The 27,503-nt window shown below is 40.7% G+C and overlaps 1 protein-coding gene across 4 annotated transcripts in view; it reads right to left on the bottom strand.

Moving 5' to 3' along the window:
• Positions 1–5,818, bottom strand: part of crfb2 (cytokine receptor family member b2) — a 48,661-nt gene extending 42,843 nt beyond the window's left edge. For 2 of the 4 annotated variants that reach the window (XR_013784843.1, XM_079427938.1), the window contains exon 1: positions 5,507–5,818. Coding sequence is in view for 2 of the 4 variants with exons in the window: in XM_079427938.1 (XP_079284064.1) it covers positions 5,507–5,555 (49 nt within the window). In the remaining 2 variants the exon portion in view is untranslated. Of the gene's footprint in view, positions 1–3,037; positions 3,170–5,506 lie in introns of all 4 variants that reach the window. The other 2 variants (XM_079427939.1, XM_079427940.1) reach the window with 2 other exon arrangements.
• Between the last annotated feature and the right edge of the window lie 21,685 nt (positions 5,819–27,503).

The raw sequence follows: 27,503 nt of genomic DNA, 5'->3' as shown, positions 1-27,503 counted from the left end.
GAACAAACTGCAAGTAATAGCTAAATTAAATATATAGCACAAACATAGAAATGAAATTTTGCTTAAGTTTTTATGTTTGTAGGTGTTCAGGTACAGTAATTGAATAATTACTTATAAAATAACATTTGCATATTCTTCACTCTGTGTTGCAACTTGACTTTGCATTGCCATTTGAAATTAGTGGCAAGGCAACCACTGCATTTTAATCATGAATCAATCCAAAAAAAAACAAAATTCAATGTTTTTTATTTATTTTAGACTTCATAATTTCAAAATCTGAAGAAACAGAATGGTGTGACTTTAGCTTTGTGAAATTATGCTACGTGAAACAGAAACAGCAGACGGGCTGAATGAGACACAATTTCACTCTTTGACAGCAGGTGGCGCTTATGGAACAGTGATAAAGCATTTCCTTGGTTACCACTATAAACACAGCAGTGCTGCTTGTATTAACACTCATTTAAATGCATTATACAGAGGCAAGATGAAAAGAAAACGCCGTGTAAACTTTTCTGAAAACAACCAGTTCCCCTCAGAAACACATTCAAATAAAATTCAATGTTTAGGATTCCTATACAGGTCCTTTTCAAATAATTAGCATATTGTGATAAAGTTCATTATTTTCTGTAATGTACTGATAAACATTAGACTTTCATATATTTTAGATTCATTACAACACAACTGAAGTAGTTCAAGCCTTTTATTGTTTTAATATTGATGATTTTGGCATACAGCTCATAAAAACCCCAAATTCCTATCTCAAAAAATTAGCATATCATGAAAAGGTTCTCTAAACGAGCTATTAACCTAATCATCTGAATCAACTAATTAACTCTAAACACCTGCAAAAGATTCCTGAGGCTTTTAAAAACTCCCAGCCTGGTTCATTACTCAAAACCGCAATCATGGGTAAGACTGCCGACCTGACTGCTGTACAGAAGGCCATCATTGACACCCTCAAGCAAGAGGGTAAGACACAGAAAGAAATTTCTGAACGAATAGGCTGTTCCCAGAGTGCTGTATCAAGGCACCTCAGTGGGAAGTCTGTGGGAAGGAAAAAGTGTGGCAGAAAACGCAGCACAACGAGAAGAGGTGACCGGACCCTGAGGAAGATTGTGGAGAAGGGCCGATTCCAGACCTTGGGGGACCTGCGGAAGCAGTGGACTGAGTCTGGAGTAGAAACATCCAGAGCCCCCGTGTACAGGCGTGTGCAGGAAATGGGCTACAGGTGCCGCATTCCCCAGGTCAAGCCACTTTTGAACAGAGAAGCAGCACTGGACTGTTGCTCAGTGGTCCAAAGTACTTTTTTCAGATGAAAGCAAATTTTGCATGTCATTCGGAAATCAAGGTGCCAGAGTCTGGAGGAAGACTGGGGAGAGGGAAATGCCAAAATGCCTGAAGTCCAGTGTCAAGTACCCACAGTCAGTGATGGTCTGGGGTGCCATGTCAGCTGCTGGTGTTGGTCCACTGTGTTTTATCAAGGGCAGGGTCAATGCAGCTAGCTATCAGGAGATTTTGGAGCACTTCATGCTTCCATCTGCTGAAAAGCTTTATGGAGATGATTTCATTTTTCAGCACGACCTGGCACCTGCTCACAGTGCCAAAACCACTGGTAAATGATTTACTGACCATGGTATTACTGTGCTCAATTGGCCTGCCAACTCTCCTGACCTGAACCCCATAGAGAATCTGTGGGATATTGTGAAGAGAAAGTTGAGAGACGCAAGACCCAACACTCTGGATGAGCTTAAGGCCGCTATCGAAGCATCCTGGGCCTCCATAACACCTCAGCAGTGCCACAGGCTGATTGCCTCCATGCCACGCCGCATTGAAGCAGTCATTTCTGCAAAAGGATTCCCGACCAAGTATTGAGTGCATAACTGAACATAATTATTTGAAGGTTGACTTTTTTTTGTATTAAAAACACTTTTCTTTTATTGGTCGGATGAAATATGCTAATTTTTTGAGATAGGAATTTTGGGTTTTCATGAGCTGTATGCCAAAATCATCAATATTAAAACAATAAAAGGCTTGAACTACTTCAGTTGTGTTGTAATGAATCTAAAATATATGAAAGTCTAATGTTTATCAGTACATTACAGAAAATAATGAACTTTATCACAATATGCTAATTTTTTGAAAAGGACCTGTATTTCGCACATTTTGAATCTTGTTCTGCCTGATATGGTATTTTCTCCTCTTTGCGTCCGTCTTCAGCATCTCTGGCCTCTGTTAATGGCCGTTTACAGACTAATTAAATATAGATTAATCATTGTTAAAGCTACAAAGTTACTTGCCAAGACGGGCATTTTTATACTTTTGTATAATATTTGTCCATTCAGGCGCAAGAAAGATGCTGTGAGAAACTCAGTTCAGGGCTCGCGCGTGTCTGAGACGCTGCTGTCTGTACACGCTGTTTACACAGGTCACAGCGCGCAAGTACTGAATGGAGTTGACAAACAAAAATCCCTGATATTCCATGACTTGGACAAAAAATATATAAAATTCCCTGACTTTCAATGTCTGGAATAGACCTTTTAAAATTCCATGATATTCCAGAAATTCCATGACCCGTGGGAACCCTGTGATGAAGATCTGTCACACAGACTGCAATTAATGATTAATGTCTGATCTTATGTTGGTTCAAACTCTTCATAGAGTCTTCCCGTCTGAAGAGGAGGCAGCTCTTCAAGTTCACCAGCAGGGGAGACGTGTGATTCAGAACAGGACATTTTCAATTTATGACGAATATAAAGCCTTCAACCAACTTTGTCTTCAACAAACTTGACGATACGTTTTAGCTTCGTTCAGACTGTCAGCCCAAATCCGATTTTGTGCATATCCGGATGGAATCTGATTTGAATAACGGTCTGTCCACACAGCATATCGCAATTGTTCATATCAGATTTGTGCGTCCATAAATGCGCTTTCGTTTTTACTGAATGTACATTGGTTTCTATGGTAATGCCGTTGCGTTATGCCTACGCTAAAAACAACAGTAACAGCAATACTGTTTGCAATACAGATGTTGTCTTACCTTTGTGGTTGCGCTGTAGCATTATATTTCGTCTTGTGAGGCAGTGGCAGAAATGCAGGAAGCAATGTGCGGCTTAATTCTGTGCTGCAGTCTCCACTACTTTGCTTTTTTTTTTTTGGGCCGTCTCCGCTACTTTCAAAACACAAAGAGGTACGTATACTTGCAATACATTGTTTTTGTTTCTGCTTGACTTGCACTTCGCAACGACACAAGCTTGTTTCTGCAAAGATGTTCAGCATGTTTTCTGCAAAAACGTCTGACGTGTTTACGTTTTACGTGGCATGAGGATGTGAAAAAGCTACGCTAAATCCGATCTGAAACGGATTTCTAGGAATGCGATTTGAATAGGATTTCATACCACATATGAATGTAGCTCAAAACGGATTTGCAAAAATCGGATTTCATGTAGTTTGTTGCCGTTTAGACTATAGCCTTGTTCAGACTCTCAGCCCAAATCCGATTTTTGTGCAAATCCGATTGATATCCGATAATATTTAGATAGTCTGAACAGCAACGAACTACATGAAATCAGATTTGTGCAAATACGTTTTGAGCTACATTCGTATGTGTTTTGGAATCCCATTTAAATCGCATTTCTGGAAATCCTGACCGGTCAGATCGGATTTAGCGTAGTTTTTCACGTCCTCAAGCCACGTAAACCATAAAAACACATCAGACGTTTTTTGCAGAAAACATGCTGAACATCTTTGCAGAAACAAGCTTGTGTCGTTGCGAAGTGCAAGTCGAGCGGGAAAAAATATATACTGCTAGAACACCTCTTTGTGTTTTGAAACTAGCGGAGAACAAAAAAAAAAAAAAAAAAATGGCAGCACGGAATAAAGCCACACATTGAAGTTTCCTGCTTTTCTGCCACTGCCTCACAAGACGAAATATAATAGTACTACAGCGCAACCGCAAAGGTAAGACAACATCTGTATTGCAAACTGTATTGCTGTTACTGTTGTTTTAGCATAGGCATAACAAAGCAACAGCATTACCATAGAAACCAATGCACATTCAGTAAAAATGAAAGAGTGAAGTGAAGTGAAGTGACATACTGCCAAGTATGGTGACCCATACTCGGAATTCGTGCTCTGCATTTAACCCATCCAACGTGCACACACACAGCAGTGAACACACATACACCGTGAACATACACCCGGAGCAGTGGGCAGCCATTTATGCTGCGGCGCCCGGGGAGCAGTTGGGGGTTCGGTGCCTTGCTCAAGGGCACCTCAGTCGTGGTATTGAGGGTGGAGAGAGCGCTGGACATTCACTCCCCCCACCTACAATCCCTGCCGGCCCGAGACTCGAACCCGCAACCTTTGGATTACGAGTCCAACTCTCTAACCATTAGGCCACGACTTCCCCGACATATGAAGAGTGCATATGGACGCACAAATTGGATATGAACAGTTGCTATACGCTGTGTGGACAGTCAGTTATTCAAATCAGATTCCATCCGGATATGCACAAAATCGGATTTGGGCTGACAGTCTGAACGAGGCTTTATCTAAATATGATCGGATTTCAATCGGATTTGCACAAAAATCGGATTTGGGCTGACAGTCTGAACGAGGCTTTATCTGGTTACTTATTGGAAATGTACGTTTTCAAAAATAAACATAACTGCTTTAAAATTTCGGAATGGGTGTGTGCAGTTTATGTTGTTAATGAAACAATCAATTTCATCTTGATTGTTTCATTTTAATTCTGTTCTGGTGGCACACTGAGCCGAAATTATGAAAATTGTGTCAGTGTCCATTGTCCAAATATATATGGACCTAACTGTCTATATTTGGACACTGACACAAATTTAATAATTCCGGCTCTGTATCCCACCAGAACTTAATTAAAAATAAAACAATCAAGATTAAATTGAAGTGCAGACTTCAAGCTTTAATTCAAGGGGTTGAACAAAAATATAACATAAAATGCTTTTATACACAACCATTTTATACACAGTCCCCCCATTTTCAGGGGCACAAATGTAATTGGACAAATAAATATAATCATAAATTAAATGTATTTTTTTTTTTATTTTGTTGAAAAAAATTACACACACAATATATTTGCACTGAATCAAAATAAAGAAGAATAGCTTATTTTAGTATTACTAAACTTAATAAGTATTAACTTAGTATTACCAAAACATTGGAACGTTTCAACTTATACTTTAAGAGGTCAAAACAAATAATGTTGGTTGTATTAAATAAATTGTATATTTATGGTAAAAAATGACAATTTTGAAACAAAAATAGCACACATATTCACAGAATAATAAAAATTCAGCTAGGAAAGTTTTGTTTTGTGAGTTTGTTGATTTGCCATGGAAAACCCCTTTTACATTTTACATTGTGTGCCTCATGTCACAATAAACTATAACGTTAGCCCAAATGATAATTTTTCATCTAACAACACTTATCAACAAGTTTTAAACAGAAGAGCAAATATAAATGGCAAACTTACCTAGGTGAAACAAAGCAACTGATGTAAGTATCCTTGCTATTACATACATTTTGCAATGCTTGCGTGATATTGATTAATCAGTTGTTTCTCATCTGTTCTCCCAGAGACATCCCGCTATTTATTTTTTACAGGTTCTATTGCCCTTTCTCACATAATACTTTTTTAAATACTGACACATTATATACTTTCTTTTGAAATTGCAAAAATAATGTATAGTGGATTCACACACTTTCATTTCCTTTGTTCTTCTACTATTTCCGGTTCTGTCTTCCTGTTGTTTCGTGTTTGAGCAGAGATGGTCTAAATTTCGGGAGATATCAACCTCCGCGGCTCTACCATCGGAGAAAGCGTAACGGTCAACTTGGAACATTCATGTCTGCCTTGATTACCAATCACACTAATTACAGCAACGTCATTGAAGCAAAAGTCAATCACTTTTTGCGCATATTAAATTAATTAACAGTGCCGTAACTTCTGATATAGAATAGCATATAGATCAATCCGACACAAATGTTTAATGGCAAGTAACGTTATATTGATGATTTACATTACAGGCTGATTCATTAAATTAAATAATAAGATGTTTATTTTCCCATGAAAGCAGTTTATTTGGCCTATTCAGCGTGGTGAAGCCTCTCCTCCACTGACATCCTTTAAAAAACACCTCTGGTCTCCTCTTTGGCGCGCTGCATAGCCTTGCTTTAAAACAGCTTTTATCTGACGACATCATCAAGGGCGTGGTTGCTCGCAAGATCAGGGTGCATGAGCGGTTTACATGCGCCCTGCATCAGCCATACAATAATATAAAATCATAAAACATAAAATAATAAGTGTAAAATTAAATATTAAACATATTATAATTACGACCACCAAATTGTCACTATTAAATGAGCACAAATAATGCTATCTTTTTATTTTATTTATTTTATTATTATTATTATTATTATTACTTCTTTGTAATTTAAGAAGGGAAACTTAAATTGGAAAAAGTAAGCTTAAAAGGTGTTACTCTTGAGTTTTGGATATGACATTTGTCCAACAGAACAGAATCATTATTACATAATAAAACAACATACTTTCTTAGTTTTAAAATGTGTTTGAATACCCATATGACAAACTGACCCCACACTGGATTCACCCCAGAGGTATCACAGGCTCCAGATCTGAGCCACAAAACGGTGTGACAGATCCAGAACACATAAAGATCATGGATTTGGACCAGATTTGGCTCAGACCCTACAATATCTGCACAAACAGAACCCAAGATGTGCTCAAGCACCTGCACCTTTTGTGCCAACTTTTATATATATTGTGGCGGGAGGAGCAAACGACAGACACAGTGGGTGTGGCGTCAAGCCTCGGAGAGGTTTTTATTAAACAAATAAAGGGGAAAAATAAAGTGTCCAGGGAAAATAAAGTGTCCAAAGGAATGGGGAACCTGGTGTCCTCGCTGTGCCGCGGGGCTAGTGAAGGAGGGTAGTGTTCGTCAGGGAAGGGTCCAGGGAAGGGGCGGAGTCCGGTGGCCGCACGCGCTCCCCTCCTGGGGCCGGGCGAGCTAGTGGCGGCGGTGTCTCTTGCTTCCATCTCCTTCCATCTGCTATGGTCCCGGCCTCTCTGGGGGACTCGACTGTCACGGTTCATGAATTCACTGGTTTCTTCATGTCTCGAGCATTGTTGTTCTCTGTGTGTGTGTGTGTATGTGTGAGTGGGCGTCGCCGCTCAGTGCTCATCAGCGCGCCAGCTGATCTCATTACCCGCACCAGCTGCTGCCAATCCACTCACCTATAAAGTCTCACCGCACTCTCCTGTCTTTGTCAGATCGTTGTTTGATGTCCTCCGTATCGTGCTTCGTGTATCGTCTGCTTCATTGTTCCTGGTCCTCGTCTGTCTGGAGTCTTCGTGGTTTTCGTCATCTGGATATTCACCGTCACTGGATTCACCGTCACCACTCATCATCAGCACGCTGTCCATCTTGTCCCTGCGTCACCATCCCATCCGAGAGACTGTGCTGTATTCATGTCATCTGACTAATAAAAATCTTGTTTCACCTGCATCTCTGCTTCCTCCTTCCTGTCGTGACAGAACGATCTGACCTACATGGAAGCAGCAGGTGGAACCACTTCTTCACGAGAGGATTTTCTAAGATCCAGCGTCTCTCGGATGGATGCCCAGGAAAGGAGCATGAAGGAGTCGGGACAGGCGATTCGTGCTCTTGTGGCGCAGGTGTCTGAGCTCACCCAGCAAGTGCAACATCTGCAAAGTCCCGCTGCGCCACCCACACCGCCAGCTCCCTTCGTACCACCGGAGAGCGTCTCCCAGTCAGAGCCCCGCCTACCAACTCCGGAACTATACAGCGGTGAGCCGAACTTTTGCCGTGCCTTTCTGACTCGCTGTGCTATGCATTTCTCCCTGCAGCCCAAGACCTTTGCCAGCGAGCAGACCAAGGTGGCGTTCGTGCTCACGCTGCTGACTGGGAGAGCAGCATTATGGGGAACAGCGGTGTGGGAGAACCAGGATCCATGCTGCGCCTCGTTTCAGACACTCTCCGCCGAGATGAAGAGAGTGTTTGACCGCGCGGTCGCTGGGAGAGAGGCAGGGGGAGAGATCCGTCTCTGACTACTCCATTGAGTTCAGGACCTTGGCGGCAGAGTGTCAGTGGAACGAGGAGGCGCAGTGGGATATGTTCCTGCATGGGCTGGCTGATCGCGTCCAGAAGGAGATCTATGCCCTGGACCTACCCCCCACACTCAATGGGCTTGTCGATCTGGCGTTGCGTGTAGACTCCCGGCTCTCTCGAGTCGAGCAGCGGAGGTTACCCGCTCGGCTTCCCGGGGAGACGTCTACACCACGAGCCAGCGGCAGGGACGCGGTCAGTCCCGTCTACGATCACGAGCCCATGCAGGTCGGGCGAGCTCGGCTTTCCCGGGAGGAGAAGGAGAGGCGGAGATCCCAGGGCTTGTGCCTGTACTGTGGCACGGCAGGACATTTCGCCCACAACTGTCCAGCTAAGGGGGCAAGCCCGACAGTAGGTCTGAGGCTACTGTCGGGTGGGATCTCCGCTGAGAAGACCTCATCGACATCTACACTCCTCCCGGTAAGACTACGATGGTCAGCCCACACTCAGGACTGTCACGCACTGCTGGATTCTGGGGCTGAGGGTAATTTCATGGACTCTGCTTTTGCACATAGGACTCAAGTTCCCCTTCGACCCCTCACACAGACCATCGCAGTTCACGCCCTCAATGGCCAAGCCCTTCCCATCATTTCCTTCACCACCGGACCCGTCACACTCATTGTATCTGGCAACCACTCTGAAACCATCTCCTTTTATATTCTGGACTCCCCCCTCGCACCCATTGTTTTAGGTCACCCCTGGCTCATCAAGCACAACCCCAGAATCGATTGGCAGCAGAGAACAGTATGGGAGTGGAGCAGTAAATGTTATGAGTTTTGTCTTATGTCTGCTTGTCCGTCTGTTTATGTTTCTACGTTTCAGGAGGAGGCAGTGGATTGGTCAAACGTGCCCACGGAGTATCACGACCTGAAGGAGGTGTTCAGTAAGTCTCGGGCTGCTTCTCTCCCTCCACATCGTCCCTATGACTGTGCTATAGAGTTACTGCCAGGTACGTCTCCGCCTAAGGGCAAGTTATATTCACTTTCTGTTCCAGAGAGAGAGGCTATGGAGAAATATATTTCTGATTCTCTAGCAGCAGGGTTCATCCGTCCCTCCTCTTCTCCAGCGGGGGCGGGGTTCTTTTTTGTGGGGAAGAAGGACGGGTCCCTGCGACCTTGTATTGATTACCGGAGACTGAACAACATCACGGTAAAGAATACTTATCCTTTGCCGTTAATGTCTTCAGCCTTCGAGAGATTGCAGGGAGCGTCTATTTTCACAAAATTGGATTTACGTAATGCTTATCATTTGGTCCGCATTAGGAAGGGGGATGAGTGGAAGACTGCTTTTAACACCCCTAGGGGGCACTTTGAATACTTGGTCATGCCCTTCGGGCTGTCAAGTTAGCATTAGAGGAATGGCGTCACTGGTTAGAAGGGTCGGGGGTACCTTTTATCGTATGGACCGATCATAAGAACTTGGAATACATTAGAACTGCCAAAAGATTGAACTCCAGGCAGGCTCGGTGGGCACTTTTTTTCGGACGTTTTGATTTCACTCTCTCGTACCGCCCGGGTTCCAAGAACATCAAACCCGATTCCTTATCACGTATTTTTGACCGTTCCGATCGCCCGTCTACTCCCGAGTGCATTTTTCCAGAGACACTAATTGTCTCCACACTCACATGGGAGGTCGAATCGAAGGTCAAAACAGCCTTACAAGGGGTAACGCCTCCGGTCGGCTGCCCACCGAACCGGTTATTTGTGCCGGAGGGATTACGGTCCAACGTTATTCAGTGGGGTCATTGTTCCAATGTGGCTTGTCATCCAGGAGTCAGTCGCACTACATCTTTAGTCAAGCAACGATTTTGGTGGCCACTTATGGCTCGTGATGTTCACAGTTTTGTTTTGGCTTGCTCAGTTTGTGCCACTGGTAAGACTTCCAATAGACCCCCAGATGGGCTCCTTCAACCGCTGCCGGTCCCTTCGAGACCCTGGTCCCATATCGCTCTAGATTTTGTCACCGCCCTCCCACCCTCTCAGGTTAACACGGTAGTTTTAACCGTGGTGGACCGATTCTCGAAGGCGGCCCACTTTATTCCCTTGCCCAAATTACCCTCAGCCAAGGAGACAGTGGTGGAGTCCGCATTCTCCACCACTGTGGCGGGAGGAGCAAACGACAGACACAGTGGGTGTGGCGTCACGCCTCGGAGAGGTTTTTATTAAACAAATAAAGGGGAAAAATAAAGTGTCCAGGGAAAAAAAAGTGTCCAAAGGAATGGGGAACCTGGTGTCCTCGCTGTGCCGCGGGGCTAGTGAAGGAGGGTAGTGTTCGTCAGGGAAGGGTCCAGGGAAGGGGCTCTATTCACATCAGCTGCGCCTCATCACACGCCGCCAGCCCTGGGTGTTCAGCGCCCCTCCTCTCTCACACACCCACTCCAGTCGGGAGCCTGGTGAAGGGCGGCGAATACGGGACGGGGTGGTGATGATGGACAGGGGGGAGGCAGCCGACTCGTCACAATATATATATTAGGGCTGGGTAAAAAATATCGATTCTCAGATTTTAATCGATCTTCAGTTTAAAGCAACGATATCGATTCGGGAAATCCCCGAATCGATTCTTAATGTGCGCGTGCTTCACGTAAGAGGATATGAATATTCACCTCTTGTCATGAAGGTGTCACCATCTATAGATATACTTACCTGGCAGGGGAGACACCATGATCAAGAAGGCGGTTCACCCAGAGCGAGGCTTGGCCACGGTGTGTGTGTTCACTGCTGTGTGTGTATGTGTGTGTGTGTGTGTGTGTGTGTGTGTGTGTGTGTGTGTGTGCACGTTGGATGGGTTAAATGCAGAGCACGAATTCCGAGTATGGGTCACCATACTTGGCTGAATGTCACTTCACTTATCTTTCGAATTGCTCCACTAAAAAAAACAACTGTGTGCACCCTATTATTAATGTAGATGTGTATTTCCGTAATAAACTTAAGTAGGAGAGTTTCAGTTACCAGCATTTATATCAAAATATGGATCCCATGTCTGCAAAACTAACATTTTAAATGAAATATTGATAGCTAATCGATATCGAATCGAATCGAAATCGAAATCGAAATCGAATCGAATCGAATCGAAACCATAAAAATAAGAATCGAATCGAATCGCAGAATTGGTCACAATACCCAGCCCTAATATATATATATATATATATATATATATATATATAATTTAGTTTTCTTTTAAATATGACCTTAAATGGTGGTTGGGCTCCAGCACCAGCCCCGATTGAAAAGCAAAAACAGTTGGTGCATTCAGGTCATGACAGATAGATTTACCAGTATTTACCAGTTGAATGCACATGAACAGCACCACAAAGTCATTATTACAAGTGGGAAACTCAAAATTGTCATTAAGCCTTCAGAGTTGGGGGCGTATTAGAGAAAAACTGTTGGATGCAATGGCTGCAGATGTCACGGTCGGTGGTTGTAGTAATCGGCGCCCACACAAAAGGATAACAAAAAGGTATATTTAATAGCATCAACACACTTCAAACCATTTACAACTTAATATCCGACAAACATAAAGGCAGAACTGAGGACTTATAAAGAAACAGGAAACAAAGGAGCAAACTAGATAATTAATCAAACACAGGTGATGCATATAACTAATTAACAGAACTGGGTCATGAACCAAAACGGGAAGAACCAAATATGGGCAGAAAGGAAACTAAACAGAAACAGATACATTACAGCAGATCCAAAGACTGCAGATATGCAGTGACTGTATTGATGGTAAATACAGTCACTGCATATCTGCAGTCTTTGGATCTGCAGTCTTTGGATGGTAAATTTGTTGAAATGAATAAAATGATTACTTTTTTGTATTGTACAATAAAACTATATGTTCCATATAAAAAATATTATATTATTGTATAAGTATCATAGAATATATAATGATTGGGTTTATACCACCTTCATAAATTGAATAAAAACAGAAAAGAGCAAAAACACAATGCACATTCGTTATTCATCATTTTATTGATATAGAGTTAAAAAAAAAGTAGAGTTTTGTAGAAAATGTAGAAAAGTCAAATCGCCATAATGTTCCAACCAAAGTAATTTGAACGCACCTGACATCGTAATTACTCAACTCATAAGAACGTCCCAGGAGGACTTGAACGCAGCAAGTGACCAAGAGTATTAATCACATGCACCTGCAACTCATCAGCTCTCATCACGAGCATAATAGCGTGCAAACCTTCAGTAGTTGTCTGGAATGTCAAAAGAACATACACTTGCCTACCTAGAGACTTACCTGGAAGTATCCTAACCTACTTCAGTGATCCTCAGCAATGATAGCTCTTTGTCTTCTAGTAATCCAAGTCTTCTTCTTCTTCAACAACACATTTTCTTGTAATAACGATATGCTTCTGCTGTAATAAGATAATGTGTTGTTAATTTGGTATATTTTCTCAAAATGACATATTGTGTCATAAAAACAAAGTTTTTCCTGTGATAACGAGATATTTCACTGTTAAAATAACATTTTGATGTGACATTAGAATTAGGCCTTTTCACAGTCCATGTGTCATCACATCAACAAGTAGTGCAATCGAATTTCCACCTACATTGAATTATCACTCAATGAATGGTCTGGATTTAGGAAAGAATGTTTTACATGTTACCCTTGGGAGATATCATTTGATTATAAAACATTCAGCTGTAGATGCACAAATACACCATGAAAATACATTTATTGCAAAGTTCTTCAACAGGGAATATTGTATACATCAAAAGTACACACACACACAAATTCCCTCAAGGTTTAAGCAGTCTAAGTCAACTTTTCCAAACATAGTGATGTCTCACAGTCAGAGACATAACATTATTCTCTTTTTTGCTCATTTATAATGAGAACGAATCAAGAATACTTTGGTAGTTCGATAACAGAGAAGAACCTCTTATGATCTTTGTGAGGTTTTCAAAGTCAGCAAATAGAGTAGAAACTATATCCTGCACCACTTTTACAGATATAAACATGTTACAGTTTTTCTTATTTGCTAAGACATGCTTAATGAAACTGGGATCCATAGATCTGCATCATCCCCTTCTTAGCACAGCAGAAGTGTTCTCTTGTAAATTTTTTTACACTCTTGGTCTCTTCACACCCTTTATCAAAACAATTACCACATATCTCATTGAAAGTCCCCAAACTCTATTGGATTAACTGTGCTGAACAAAAAGGATAATATCTGTTTACATCAAATAGAAAGTACTTGCATAAATATGATTTTCTAAAGCACATGTAACTCATTTGCACAACTCTTCAATCAGAAAGCAGTCTTCATCCATCTATAGATGGATGCCACTTCTGTGTTGCTGTTTGCAATCAGTATATAGTGGTGGTTATATATTTGATTTATATACAAGCATGTGATCTTTTGATTTTGTGCTTTTGATTTTCATGTGAATTTGATTTTCTATTAATTTTATGATTGTTGTTACAGTTTTTCTCGATTGCTAGCACACTATAGCTAACTGATTAATTTGGCTCAATTTTCCAAAACAATCATACAGTTCTCAAAACAAAGACACTTTTCTCAAAACTTTTAACACATTTCACCTGTTTTCACACACGTTCCAATTTGCTCAGTGTTTTCTGCAAAACTCGACACAAAAATGTCATAATTGTGCACAGGTTTAACCATGTTCTAATTCAGAATACACAAACACACAATATAACTGCCTCAAGATACACAAAATGAACTCAAACAGCCATGTGTGAACATTCAGTAGCAAAACTGATGACACACAGGTCAGAATCTAAGGATGATATGAACAAGAGCACTCCATTTCAATATGCAGGTGCTCTTTCCTGCTTGACATTTCTGCCTGCCGCACCTCCTCCAGTGCACCTTTGGGTCAGCTGCAGGGTCATCAGCTGGTTCCACCGTTCACGGATGTTTCGCCCCTACCCAGGCAAAACTGGCTTGTGGGGACGTCTCCCCGCCACCCCCTGCAGCTGCCCGAGCCCCAATTCCTGTCCCTCCTCTGTAGCCACAACCAATAGATTGCCTTCTCTTCCTCCTCCGCCAGCTCCTTGATGGCTCGCCTCAGGCTTATCCCAGCTGTCTCACCTGCTCGAAGAAGCTGGATTGCGGACTTTCCCACGAAGCCCCTGCATCCAACTTCTACTGGATGGATGGTCGCGGTCCATCTCTGCTGCCAGATCAGAGTACTTGAGCCGCTTGAACTGCACCGCTGGTATTCCCTCTTCCCATGGCACAGTCAGCTCAATAATGAGGGCCTTCTGTAGCCCACACCACAGCTTCTGGCCTTAATGTTGTCTGGGTGATCTCTGTTGGAAAGATAAGCTGGTGCCCAGATCAAAGCACAGATGATTGTGTTTTGGAAAATTAATCCTGGTGGTGGGAGACAAACAGGAATCAGAGGAGAAAAGAAAAATGAAGGGGATGAGGTCAAAGGTCATTTGTTCCTGATGAAATACAAAGCACTATGGTTGACCATGTTCTTCTGCATGGACTGACCATGAGGGAAGTTGGCCTACAGGCTCATCTACAAGGTTTCAATACTACTGACACATACAATATAATTTACAGTACATAGCAGCAGTACTTCAGATGAGACAACTTTCATTATTCTATGTACAGTAAATACTGTAGTGTACACCCTCAAACTCTTTACTGTTGAATTGATTTGTAGCCAAGTAGTCCTTACGTGTACTCTATTTTTGCATAACTGAGAGATGAATGTCCAGGGGAGGAAAAGAAAATCTTTTGTCAGAAGACTAAGAAACTGCTATAACAAATTAGAACACTACCAATACTGTAATGCAATTTGGCTGAGGATGCTGAATGAGTGAGTGAGTGAGTGAGTGAGTGAGTGAGTGAGTGAGTGAGTGAGTGATTTTTTTTCAGTAACTGACAGTATATTCCAGTGTGTTACAGTTTTTCTCGATTGCTAACACACAATTCATGAAACAATTCACCATTTTCTCACAACTATAAACACTAAAACTACAAAACTACACAACAACTTGTGCAAACTTCAAACTTCCAGGTCAAAGTCAAACATTTTTGTAAATCAATTATGATCATCGGCATTCAGCCACAAACATGAGGTGTGAGCGGTCACGGTCACTTTTTATTTTTGAGCAACTGGGATGGTGCCCTACGCAAACTGCGTACTCTGCATATAGGGAGCGGCGGTACTGATTTTAACGTCCACGTTCACGATATCGTTCATATCGCACAGCAAGGCAGGGCCGGCGCCATTCGCATGCCCCCCAAATGAGTTACTGTGCCCCCCACTTTCCATCCTCTCCATTCCTTGCTGAACGTGATCAATTGTGGGGCAGTCGTGGCCTAATGGATAGAGAGTTGGACTTGTAACCTGAAGGTCGTATGTTCACTACTTGGATGGGTTAAATGCAGAGCACAAATTCTGAGTATGGGTCACCATACTTGGCCACACACCCCTTCCCTTGTGAAAGCGAAAGTGAAACCGATTAAACATCGCGGTAGAAAGCGCTTGCACACTTTAGCAGCATCAGCAACTGCACAGATTGCAATTTGCACGCTTCCCACAGGAAGCACACACACACATAACGTAATTTGTGCCCCCCCCCCCAGAAATTCAAATGCCCCCCTGATGGAGGTGCCCTGGCGGTACCGCAAGGGCTCTTTAGCGTAAAGTTGGCAAGATATTGACAGATTCGACTTTTCCGGATCAATAACTCGAGAGCAAATCGTTTTTAAAACACAAATGACGCCACTTTTCTTTTTTAGTGATGTAGAAAACGAGCTATAAGCGAGGTGTCCTCAAAACAAGGTTTCCTCCGCTCTGTATAAAATACATTGATCTAAACGCGCTGGCGTCTGAGAGACACGTCCTAAGGGACCGTCTGCAAAGTGCCAACCGCGAATGTTGTTTTTACTAATAACATACTCAATAACTTTACACTAACGCACTGTAGTGTCACCAAATTCAATTTACACATAACTGCTCTCCTGCTGGTTATACTACAACACTCATTTTGAAAGTAATTGTTTTGGCACATTTTTTATTCATATTTATTATGAAAAATAGTTAATAACTTTACTGTAACACACTGTACTTCCACCAAACTCAGTTCACACATCACTGCTCTTCTGCTAGTTATACTACAGCCCTCATTTTGAAATTCATTGATTTGGCACATTTTTTATTAATTTTTATTATGCAAAATGGTTAATATCTTTACTGTAACACATTGTACTTTCACTAAATTCAGTTTACACATAACTGCTCTCCTGCTAAGTATATTACAACACACATTTTGAAATTGATTGCTTTTTTTTAGGATTTTTTATAATGAAAAAATGTTAATAACTTCACCGTTATTGGACATAATTATTAATAACTTTACTGTAACACACTGTACTTTCACCATATTTACTGCACATATCAATGATCTCCTGATAGTTATACTACAACACTCATTTTGAACATAATTGCTTTGGCACATTTTTTATGATTTTTTATTATGAAAAATTCTTAACTTTACTGTAACACATTATGCTTCAACCAAATTCAGTTCACACATCACTGCTCTCTTGCTGGTTATACTACAACACTCATTTCGGAAGTAATTGCTTTGGCACATTTGTTATTCATTTTTATTATAAAAAATTGTTAATAACTTTACTGTAACACACTGTACTTCCACCATATTCAGTCCACACATCACTGCCTTCCTTGATGGTTATATTACAACACTCATTTAGAAAGTAATTGCTTTGTCATATTTTTTATGAATGTTTATTATGACAAATTAATAACTTTACTGTAACACACTGTACTTTCACCATATTCAGTCCACACATCACTGCTCTCCTGCTAGTTATACTACAACACTCATTTGGGAAGTAATGGCTTTGGCACATTTTTTATAAATTTTTATTATGAAATGTTTTAATAAATAGCACATAATGAAAATAAGAATTGTTTACCCAAATGATGTTGTTACCCACCTAACATATTAGAATATATATTAGAATATACATAATTCACAGTGTCATTAAGCTTGGACTTTGTCTTGTGTTTGCACCTTTCCCTGCCTGTGCTCATTGCCATGGTCACTGATGCCATTTCCTTTAGCTGTGGTGACTTTCATGAGCTGTAAGCTCTAATCTTCAAAATTAAATTTTTAAAAAAAAAATACCTTTTGAAGTGTTTTACTTTACATGTAATGAATCTAAAATATATGAAAGTGTTACTTTTTGAAATAAATTATAAGAAGAAATTAACTTTTTCACCATATTCTAATTTTCGGAGATGTACCTGCATATATCAGTGACCGTGGCAATGAGCACAGGCAGGGAAAGGTGCAAACACAAGACGAAGTCCAAGCTTAATGACACTGTGAAATTTTCTAATATGTTAGGTGGGTAACAACATAATTTGGGTAAACAATTCTTATTTTCATTATGTGCTATTACATCCTAGTTAATGGAAAAGTAAATTAATTCAAAGTAGTTATATATCGATGTTTAAATTTAGTTGAGTTCACTTAATTCAGTTATGTACATCCTGCATTAGGTATCTGAGTTGAAATAACATGTTTCTACTGTGTGGAACCAAAGCTAATAATTTAAGTAATTTTATTACATCATGAAGTTATGTTGTTACGAAGTTATTACCATTTTTTTCTTAATGAACAATTAAAGAAAATATGGAAAAACATTTATTTTCTAATTAAATCTTGAAGTACAACCAGCAGGAGAGCAGTGATGTGTGAACTGAATTGATTGAAAGTACAGTGTGTTACAGTAAAGTTATTAACAATTTTTCATAATAAAAATTAATAAAAAGGTGCCAAAGCCATTACTTTCAAAATGAGTGTTGTAGTATAACTAGCAGGAGAGCAGTGATGTGTGGACTGAATATGGTGAAAGTACAGTGTGTTCCAGTAAAGTTATTAACAATATTTCATAATAAAAATCATAAAAAATATGCCAAAGCAATTACTTCCCAAATGAGTGTTGTAGTATAACCATCAGGAAGGCAATGATGTGTGGACTGAATATGGTGAAAGTACAGTGTGTTCCAGTAAAGTTATTAACAATTTTTCATAATAAAAATTCATAACAAATATGCCAAAGCAATTACTCTCCAAATGAGTGTTGTAGTTTAACCACCAGGAAGGCAGTGATGTTTGAACTGAATTTGGTGAAAGTACAGTGTGTTACAGTAAAGTTATTAAAAACATTTCATAATAAAAATTTATAAAAAATGTGCCAAAGCCATTATTTTCAAAATGAGTGTTGTAGTATAACCATCAGGAAGGCAGTGATGTGTGGACTGAATATGGTGAAAGTACAGTGTGTCACAGTAAAGTTATTAACAATATTTCATAATAAAAATCATAATAAATATGCCAAAGCAATTACTTCCCAAATGAGTGTTGTAGTATAACCATCAGGAAGGCAATGATGTGTGGACTGAACATGGTGAAAGTACAGTGTTTTCCAGTAAAGTTATTAACAATTTTTCATAATAAATATTAATAAAAAATGTGACAAAGCAATTACTTTCAAAATGACTGTTGTAGTATAACTAGCAGGAGAGCAGTGATGTGTGGACTAAATATGGTGAAAGTACAGTGTGTTACAGTAAAGTTATTAATAATGTTTCATGATAAAAATTCATAAAAAATATGCCAAAGCAATTACTCTCCAAATGAGTGTTGTAGTTTAACCACCAGGAAGGCAGTGATGTTTGAACTGAATTTGGTGAAAGCACAGTGTGTTACAGGAAAGTTATTAAAAACATTTCATAATAAAAATTAATAAAAAATGTGCCAAAGCCCTTACTTTCAAAATGAGTGTTGTAGTATAACTAGCAGGAGAGCAGTGATGTGTGGACTGAATATGGTGAAAGTACAGTGTGTTACAGTAAAGTTATTAACAATATTTCATAATAAAAAATCATAAAAAATGTTCCAAAGCTATTACTTCCCAAATGAGTGTTGTAGTATAACTAGCAGGTGAGCAGTGATGTGTGGACTGAATATGGTGAAAATACAGTGGGTTACAGTAAAGTTATTAACAATATTTCATAATAACAATTTATAAAAAATGTGCCAAAGCAATTACTTTCAAAATGAGTGTTGTAGTATAACCAGCAGGAGAGCAGTGATGTGTGAACTGAATTTGGTGAAAGTACAGTGTGTTACAGTAAAGTTAACAATTTGTCATTATAAAAAAAATCATAAAAAATATGCCAAAGCAATTACTTTACAAAGGAGTGTTGTAGTATAACCATCAGGAAGGCAGTGATGTGTGGACAGAATATGAGTAAATACAAATTCGCGTTTGGCACTTTGCAAACGGTCCCTTAGGACTTGTCTCTCAGACGCCAGTGCATTTAGATCAATGTATCTTATACAGAGCGGAGGAAACCTTGTTTTGAGGAAACCTCGCTTGTAGCTCGTTTTCTACATCACTAAAAAAGAAAAGTGGCGTCATTTGTGTATTAAAAACGATTTGCTCGCAAGTTATTGATCCGGAAAAGTCAATATCTTGTCAACTTTACCGAACTGTCTAAGGATTGGTTAAACCGCAGAGGGAAGACGTGATTTGTTTGCACTAGATATAAAAATGAGTTTATTAAGAACTCATGGGACTATTTCTGTTATTCAGAAACAGCGCATAAAAACTTAAAACAAAGTTCATATTGTTCCTTCTTTTATTTAGTTTTATATAGCTTTTTACACTTTTTTTCAGAAATGTTCAATTGTTCAATTTCACTTGCTTCGTTAAATGTGAGCAGTCTACAAGATTTGGTCAAAAGAAAGGCTTTGTTTTTATTTTGTAAAGGGCAGAAACCACCTTGTCTTTTGTTACAAGAAAGTCATTCTTCCGAGTTAGACACTAAATTCTGGGCTAACCAATGGGGTGATCGAATATTATTTAGTCATGGGACCAATAAGTCTGCTGGTGTTGCAATTTGTTTTAATAGGTTTCCAGGTGACATAATTAGGGCAGATGATCAAGGTCATTGGTTAATGGTGGTTTTAAAAGTTGATAGTTATTTTTTTATCTTAACAAATATATATGGACTTAAAACTAATGTCCAAAATAAACAAATGCTTGAAGATGTTACAAACACACTATCAGAGCACAAAACATTATACCCTACAGATTTTATTTTAATGGGAGGTGACTGGAATATGACACCGGATGAATGGGAAGACAGATGGCCCTCTAAATTCGACAGTAACCACTTTAATAGCATAATTGGAGAATTTGTTACGAGAAATTATCTGGTAGATATATGAGAAGGGTAAATCCAAGAGTAAGGCAATATTCCTGGCATAAACCTAATAGCACCTGCCAATCTAGGATTGACTATTGGCTGGTTGTTGATGCACTTACTGGGTTTGTCTCGGATCTTTTGATTTCTAAAGGAGACTGTCCTCCTCCAAAAAACGACCCCATAGGTCGTATGTGCAAGCAGCTTATTACGGCCATATCTTACGTTTTAAAGTGAAGCGCCCTCTAGCGCTCCTGTAAATAATGGCAGTGCCGTGTGTCATGAAACGACGTTTGACCGTCGTTACTAGTTCAAATAAAACATTTTTTTTTACAGTCTATGGTTCAAATACTATTTATTTTATCTTCGTATTTACACGATATTACTTAATAAAGAAAACTGAGTTGTTTAATAAAAAAGAAAAAAATCTATTTTTGCACCATTTTGGAAAGTAAAGAACCACATTAAAATTAAACTCTTTTCAAATATAATTTGAATTGTAATTAGGCCTATATTATTATTATTATTATTATTATTATTATTATTAGTATTATTAATAAATCTTAATTAAAAAAAATAACTTTCAATTAAACGTTTTCTAAGAAAGCACACACAAAAAAAAATAGCTGAAAATGTTTAAAAGCACTTCAGATAATTCAAATTATATTTTTTCCTTCTGTCAGCTAACGTTAATGTTAACAATATGACCATAGCGACACACACACACACACAAATCAATCAATCAATCGATAAAATAAAATAATAATCAGAATCAGAATCAGAATCAGAAAGAACTTTATTGCCAAGTGTGTTTGCACACACAAGGAATTTGTCTTGGTGTTATGAGCTTCCAGTACAAAAAGTACAACATAGTGCAGACAACATATAATTAAGGTGATAAAGAACACTAATGAAGAGAATATACAATAATTAAGGATAACAATAGTAATAAAAATAAAAATATACAGAAAAGAGACATGACCATAGACAGAACTGTGAATGTGCATGTGTCCTATGTACAGATGAAGGTTTGATGGGTTATTTACAGATGTACAGTACCGGGGTGTGTTATGTGTTGTTCAGGTGGGATACGGCCTGGGGGAAAAAACTGTTCTTGTGTCTGGCTGTTCTGGTGCTCAGTGATCTGTAGCGCCGGCCAGAGGGCAACAGTACAAAGAGAGAGTGAGCTGGGTGTGAGGGGTCCAGAGTGACTTTCTTAGCCCTTTTCCTCACTCTGGAGGTGTAAAGCTCTTGAAGGCTGGGCAGAGGGGCACCGATAATTCTCTCAGCAGTCCTAACTGTCCGTTGTAGTCTTCTGATGTCTGTTTTGGTAGCTGAACCAAACCAAACAGTTATAGAAGAACATAGGACAGACTCGATGATTGCAGAGTAGAACTGTTTCAGCAGCTCCTGAGGCAGGTTGAACTTCCTTAGCTGGCGGAGGAAATACAGCCTCTGCTGGGCCTTTTTCGCAATAGAGTCAATGTGATTGTCCCACTTCAGGTCCTGGGAGATGGTGGTGCCCAGGAATCTGAATGACTCTACTGAAGTCACAGTGCTGTTCATGATGGTGAGTGGGGGGAGAGCAGGGGGGTTTCTCCTGAAGTCCACTATCATCTCCACAGTTTTGAGCGTGTTCAGCTCCAGGTTGTTAAGACTGCACCAGACAGCCAGCTGCTCAACCTCCTGTCTGTAAGCAGACTCGTCACCGTCCTTGATGAGGCCTATGACTGTAGTGTCGTCCGCAAACTTCAGGAGCTTGACAGAGGGGTCCTTTGATGTGCAGTCATTCGTGTAGAGAGAGAAGAGCAGTGGGGAGAGAACGCAACCCTGAGGGGCGCCAGTGCTGATGGTGAGAGCCCTGGATGTGAGTTTGCCCAGCCTCACTAGCTGCTGCCTGTCTGTCAGGAAGCTGGTGATCCACTGACAGATGGAGGAGGGCACAGAGAGCTGTCTCAGTTTGTCTGAGAGAAGGTCAGGTATGATGGTATTGAAGGCCGAGCTGAAGTCCACAAATAAGATCCTTGCATAATTCCCAGGTTTGTCGAGGTGTTGCAGGATGTAATGCAGTCCCATATTGACAGCGTCATCCACAGACCTGTTTGCTCTATAGGCAAACTGAAGAGGATCCAGCAAGGGTCTAGTGATGTCCTTCAGGTAGGCCAGGACCAGTCTCTCAAGTGACTTCATGACCACAGACGTGAGTGCGACAGGTCTGTAGTCATTAAGTCCAGTGATTTTGGGCTTTTTGGGGACGGGAATGATGGTGGAGCGTTTGAAGCAGCAGGGAACTTCACACAGCTCCAGAGATCTGTTGAAGATTTGTGTAAAGATGGGGGCCAATTGGTCAGCACAGACTTTTAGACAGGCAGGTGAAATACCGTCTGGTCCTGAAGCTTTCCTAGATTTCTGTTTTCTGAAGACCCGGTTCACATCCTCTACACAGACTTTAAACGCAGGTAGAATGGTGGGGGAGGGAGTAAGGGGGGTTGCAGGGGGGGAAGGTGAATGTGTGAAGTGCAGATCAGAGCGGGTGCTGGGTGTCAGTCTGGCCTTTTCAAATCTGCAGTAGAACACATTGAGATCGTCAGCCAGTTGTTGATTCTCCACAGACTGTGGGGGTGGTGTCTTGTACATGGTGATGTTCCTCAGACCAGTCCATACCGACGCCGGATCGTTGGCTGAAAGTTCTTTTTTCAACTTCTCAGAGTAGTTCTTTTTAGCCACTCTGATCTCCTTTGTTAGTCTGTTCCTGGCCTGGTTATACAAGATTTTATCCCCACTTCTGTAAGCGTCCTCTTTGGCCTGACGAAGTTGTTTGAGTTTCCCAGTAAACCACGGTTTATCATTATTGAATGATAAGAATGTCCTGGTGGGGATGCATATATCCTCACAGAAACTGATATATGATGTTACAGTCTCTGCGAGTTCATCCAGATCGGTGGCAGCGGCTTCAAAAACACTCCAATCAGTGAGGTCAAAACAAGCTTTTAAATCTTGCTCTGCTTCATTAGTCCATCTCTTAACAGTTCTTAATACAGGCTTCGAAGATTTGAGTTTTTGCCTATAGGTCGGTATGAGATGAACCAAACAGTGATCGGAGAGCCCCAGAGCTGCCTGTGGGACAGAGTGATATGCATCTTTAATTATTGTGTAACAATGATCCAATATATTACTGTCTCTGGTGGGACATGTAACGTGCTGTCTGTATTTTGGCAGTTCGCGGGCGAGATTTGCTTTATTAAAATCTCCAAGAATGATTAAAAAAGAGTCCGGGTACCTTTGCTCTGTTTCAGATATTTGTTCAGCCAGCTGTTGCATCGCGGCGCTCACGCACGCGTCCGGAGGCACGTACACATTCACGAGAATGAACGAGGAAAACTCGCGGGGTGAATAGAACGGCTTACAGTTTATGAAGAAGGCCTCCAAATTAGGAGAACACATCTTCTTCAGAGTTGTTACATCTGAACACCAACCTTCATTTATGTAGAAACATAGTCCACCACCTCTCGTTTTCCCCGTTAGCTCCGTGATGCGGTCTGATCTGAACAGCTGATATCCCGGCAAATGAAGCATGTTATCCGGGATGTTTTCACTCAGCCAGGTTTCAGTGAAGCACAATGCAGCAGAGTTTGAAAAGTCCTTATTTGTGTGGGTGAGGAGAAGTAGTTCATCCATTTTGTTAGGAAGGGATCGGAGATTCGCTAGATGAATGCTTGGGAGCGCAGTTCGGAAGCCGCGTTCGCGGAGTTTAACCAGCGCGCCGGCGCGCTTCCCTCTTTTCCGTCTGAGCGCGCGTTTGACTAGGACCGCTGCCCCTCCGACCAAAACATCCAACAAAGCGTCTGAATAATCAAAAACCGGAAAGAAATTGTCCGGTGTGTGTTGCCTTATGTCCAGTAGTTCGTCTCTGGTAAAACTGACAGTAGGAGAATAACTAAACACAGAACAAACAAACAAAAACAACAAAAGTACGGGAGCGTTCCACACCACAGCAGCCATACTCGGCGCCATCTTGAACAATAAAGAAAAATAATAATATAAAAAAAGCAAAAAAAAAAAAAAGCTAGCAAGCAAGGGCCAAGAGGAAGATCTGATGAAGCAAAGGAAGAAGAAGAATGGAAGTCCTGGGCCAGGCGTTGCACTGATCGTCGTAGCTAAGGTGTGCATTTCAAGTATCCTGTTGTTGTTTTTTTAAATATTCATAAGTATTTATGTTGATTGTCTGAAATTCATGTGGAACTATGTAAGTCCAGCTCAACGTTTTGATTATGGTTTGGTTTTATCCATTAATAACACGTTATTATCTTAACGTACCTAACGTACTATCCATGATCGCTAGCATCATGTGCTGCTAGCTCACATGCAAACATTGCAGCTAGGTAATTACTTAATTAGTTCGTGCACTTTATAACATAAAATCCTTGCTTCCCAATTAACTATAAACCGGAGAAGTTCATTTAGGGGGGCCTTCCAAAATTTATCCGGTTAAATTATAAATAGACAATAATTTAGGAGGCATTCCCTCCTAATAATAATAATAATTATAATAATAAAAAGGTTTTGAAAAGACTAATGCCCCTTTTGTAACAAAACACGTGTAAATGAATGGCAAATAGCAATTAAGATATGACCTCTAAATTGTCTGATGAATCACATTCTCTGTCCTGAACTAAACTTTATGTAATATTGCCAGAATTTGCCACAATTAACTTTAGCTTAGTCCATAAATTTAGGTAGGGTCACCATTATAAGAATATTTTCTAAATCGCTTAATCTAGATTACTTAATTTCAGCACATTATGGAAAACTATCAATTCCTCTTTAAATTAGGGATATACAATTTTAAAGAATTATTTAAAACATAACAGGTGCAGTATTGGCAAAATTGTTTGTCAGAATCAGGTTCAGGTTGGAAATAAATAAATCCCCATTAGTGCGTTCAGATTTATATTTTTTTTATCTTACCGAGGCCTGGTTGTTCTGTTTGGTGCACTCTCAGAAGTTGTGTTGACACTCAGCTTATTCCTCTTTGACCTTTGTGGTTATTTCAGAAACAAGTTCAATGCGGAGTTGGTACAACTAATCCTATCACATCTGTTTGTTTTTCAGGTTTTTGTACCCATCTATTCCATCACTGAAATATAGAAATCAAACGGTTCTTTTAAGAGCCAATTTCTTTCTCCTCCTCTGTCTCTTTTTTTTTTTATATCTCTCTATTTTGTACTTGTTTGTACATTGACTTTATTCATTATTTCTCTTAAAGAGGAATTCCACAGAGTGGCAGGTTTGTCCTTTGTAGTAAAATCTATGACGCATATTAAGATTAGATTAGATTCAACTTTATTGTCATTGCACATGTAAAGTACAGGGCAACGAAATGCAGTTAGCATCTAACCAGAAGTGCAATAAGCAGAGGTACAGGATATACAGTGCCTACAATATGTTACATATGTACAGAATATACAGATAAGGCAGTAGTACTATGGACATAATTTACAAGTTTTTAAATACTATCAGTAGGGTATACAGATGGGTGATATGAACATACTATACAGATGGATTGTGCAGTAAATGTATGTACACTATGAGCAAAAACTATGAAAATAATTACAAATGGATATGAATAAGCTATAAATTAAGATATATAAACACTAGTGCAATGAACATTGAAAGTGCATAGAAATAAAAATTTACAGCACATAGTACTCAGTGTGTAGATTGGTTGTTTTTTTTGTTTTGTTTTTTTAATCGATTTAATGATGGGGAGGGGTGAAGAGTTTGTAGTGGTGTGTGAGTGGGGTATCATTGGGCAGAGTTTAGTAGGGAAACAGCTGTGGGGAAAAGGCTGTTCCTGAGACTGCTTGTCCTTATTCGGAGGCTCCTGAAGCGCCTCCCAGAGGGCAGTAAGTTAAACAGTCTATGGTCAGGGTGAGAGGAGTCCTTAAGAATGCCGCGAGCTCGACGTAAACAGTGTTTTCTCTGGACGTCCTCAATGGCAGGGAGTGGTGTCCCTGTGATGCGTTGGGCGGTTTTCACCACCCTCTGTAGTGCCTTGCGGTCAGCAGCTGAGCAGTTCCCATACCAGACTGTGATGCAGTTGGTCAGGATGCTTTCAATTGCACACCGGTAGAAGTTCCGCTGGATGATTGGAGACAGGTGGTTCTTCTTCAGTGTCCTAAGGAAGAAGAGGCGTTGGTGAGCCTTCTTGACTAGGCTGGATGTGTTAGTGGTCCACGTCAGGTCCTCCGAGATGTGGGTTCCCAGGAACTTGAAGCTGGAGACACGTTCAACAACCATCCCGTTAATGTGGATGGGGTCATGCGTTCCACATTTCTTCTTCCTGAAGTCCACAATAAGTTCCTTTGTCTTGCTGGTGTTGAGGAGCAGGCTATTGTCAGCACACCATGCAGCCAGGTGCTGTACCTCCTCCCTGTAGGCAGTCTCATCGTTGTCTCTGATGAGGCCAATCACTGTGGTGTCGTCAGCAAACTTGATGATGGAGTTGGATCCATGCACAGGCCTGCAGTCATGGGTGTAGAGGGAGTAGAGAAATGGACTCAGCACACAGCCCTGTGGTACGCCGGTGTTGAGTGTGATGGTGGTGGAGCAGGTGAGGCCTGACCTAACATGCTGAGGTCTGTTGGTCAGAAAGTCCATAATCCAGCTGCAAAGGGAGGTGTTAACACCCAAGTCTCCAAGTTTAGTGGTCAGCTTGGAGGGAATGACGGTGTTGAATGCTGAGCTGAAATCAACAAACAATATCCGTGCATATGTGTTGTTGTTTTCCAGGTGTGTGAGTACCGAGTGCAGTACTGTGCCTACTGCATCCTCAGTGCTTCTATTGCTTCTATAGGCAAATTGGTGTGGGTCCAGTGTGGGTGGGAGGCAGTTCTTGAGGTGTGCCAGGACCAGTCGCTCAAAGCACTTCATAACAATGGGTGTGAGTGCTACGGGGCGGTAGTCATTCAGGCACGTTGGGGAGGAGTGTTTCGGCACTGGCACAATGAATGTGGACTTAAAGCATGTTGGCACCATTGCTTGGGTGAGTGACAGGTTGAAAATGTCTGTG

Source organism: Barbus barbus (assembly GCF_936440315.1).
Source record: "Barbus barbus genome assembly, chromosome: 11".
NCBI classification, from domain to species: Eukaryota; Metazoa; Chordata; class Actinopteri; order Cypriniformes; family Cyprinidae; genus Barbus; species Barbus barbus.
This window is presented reverse-complemented; position numbering and strand designations above follow the sequence as displayed.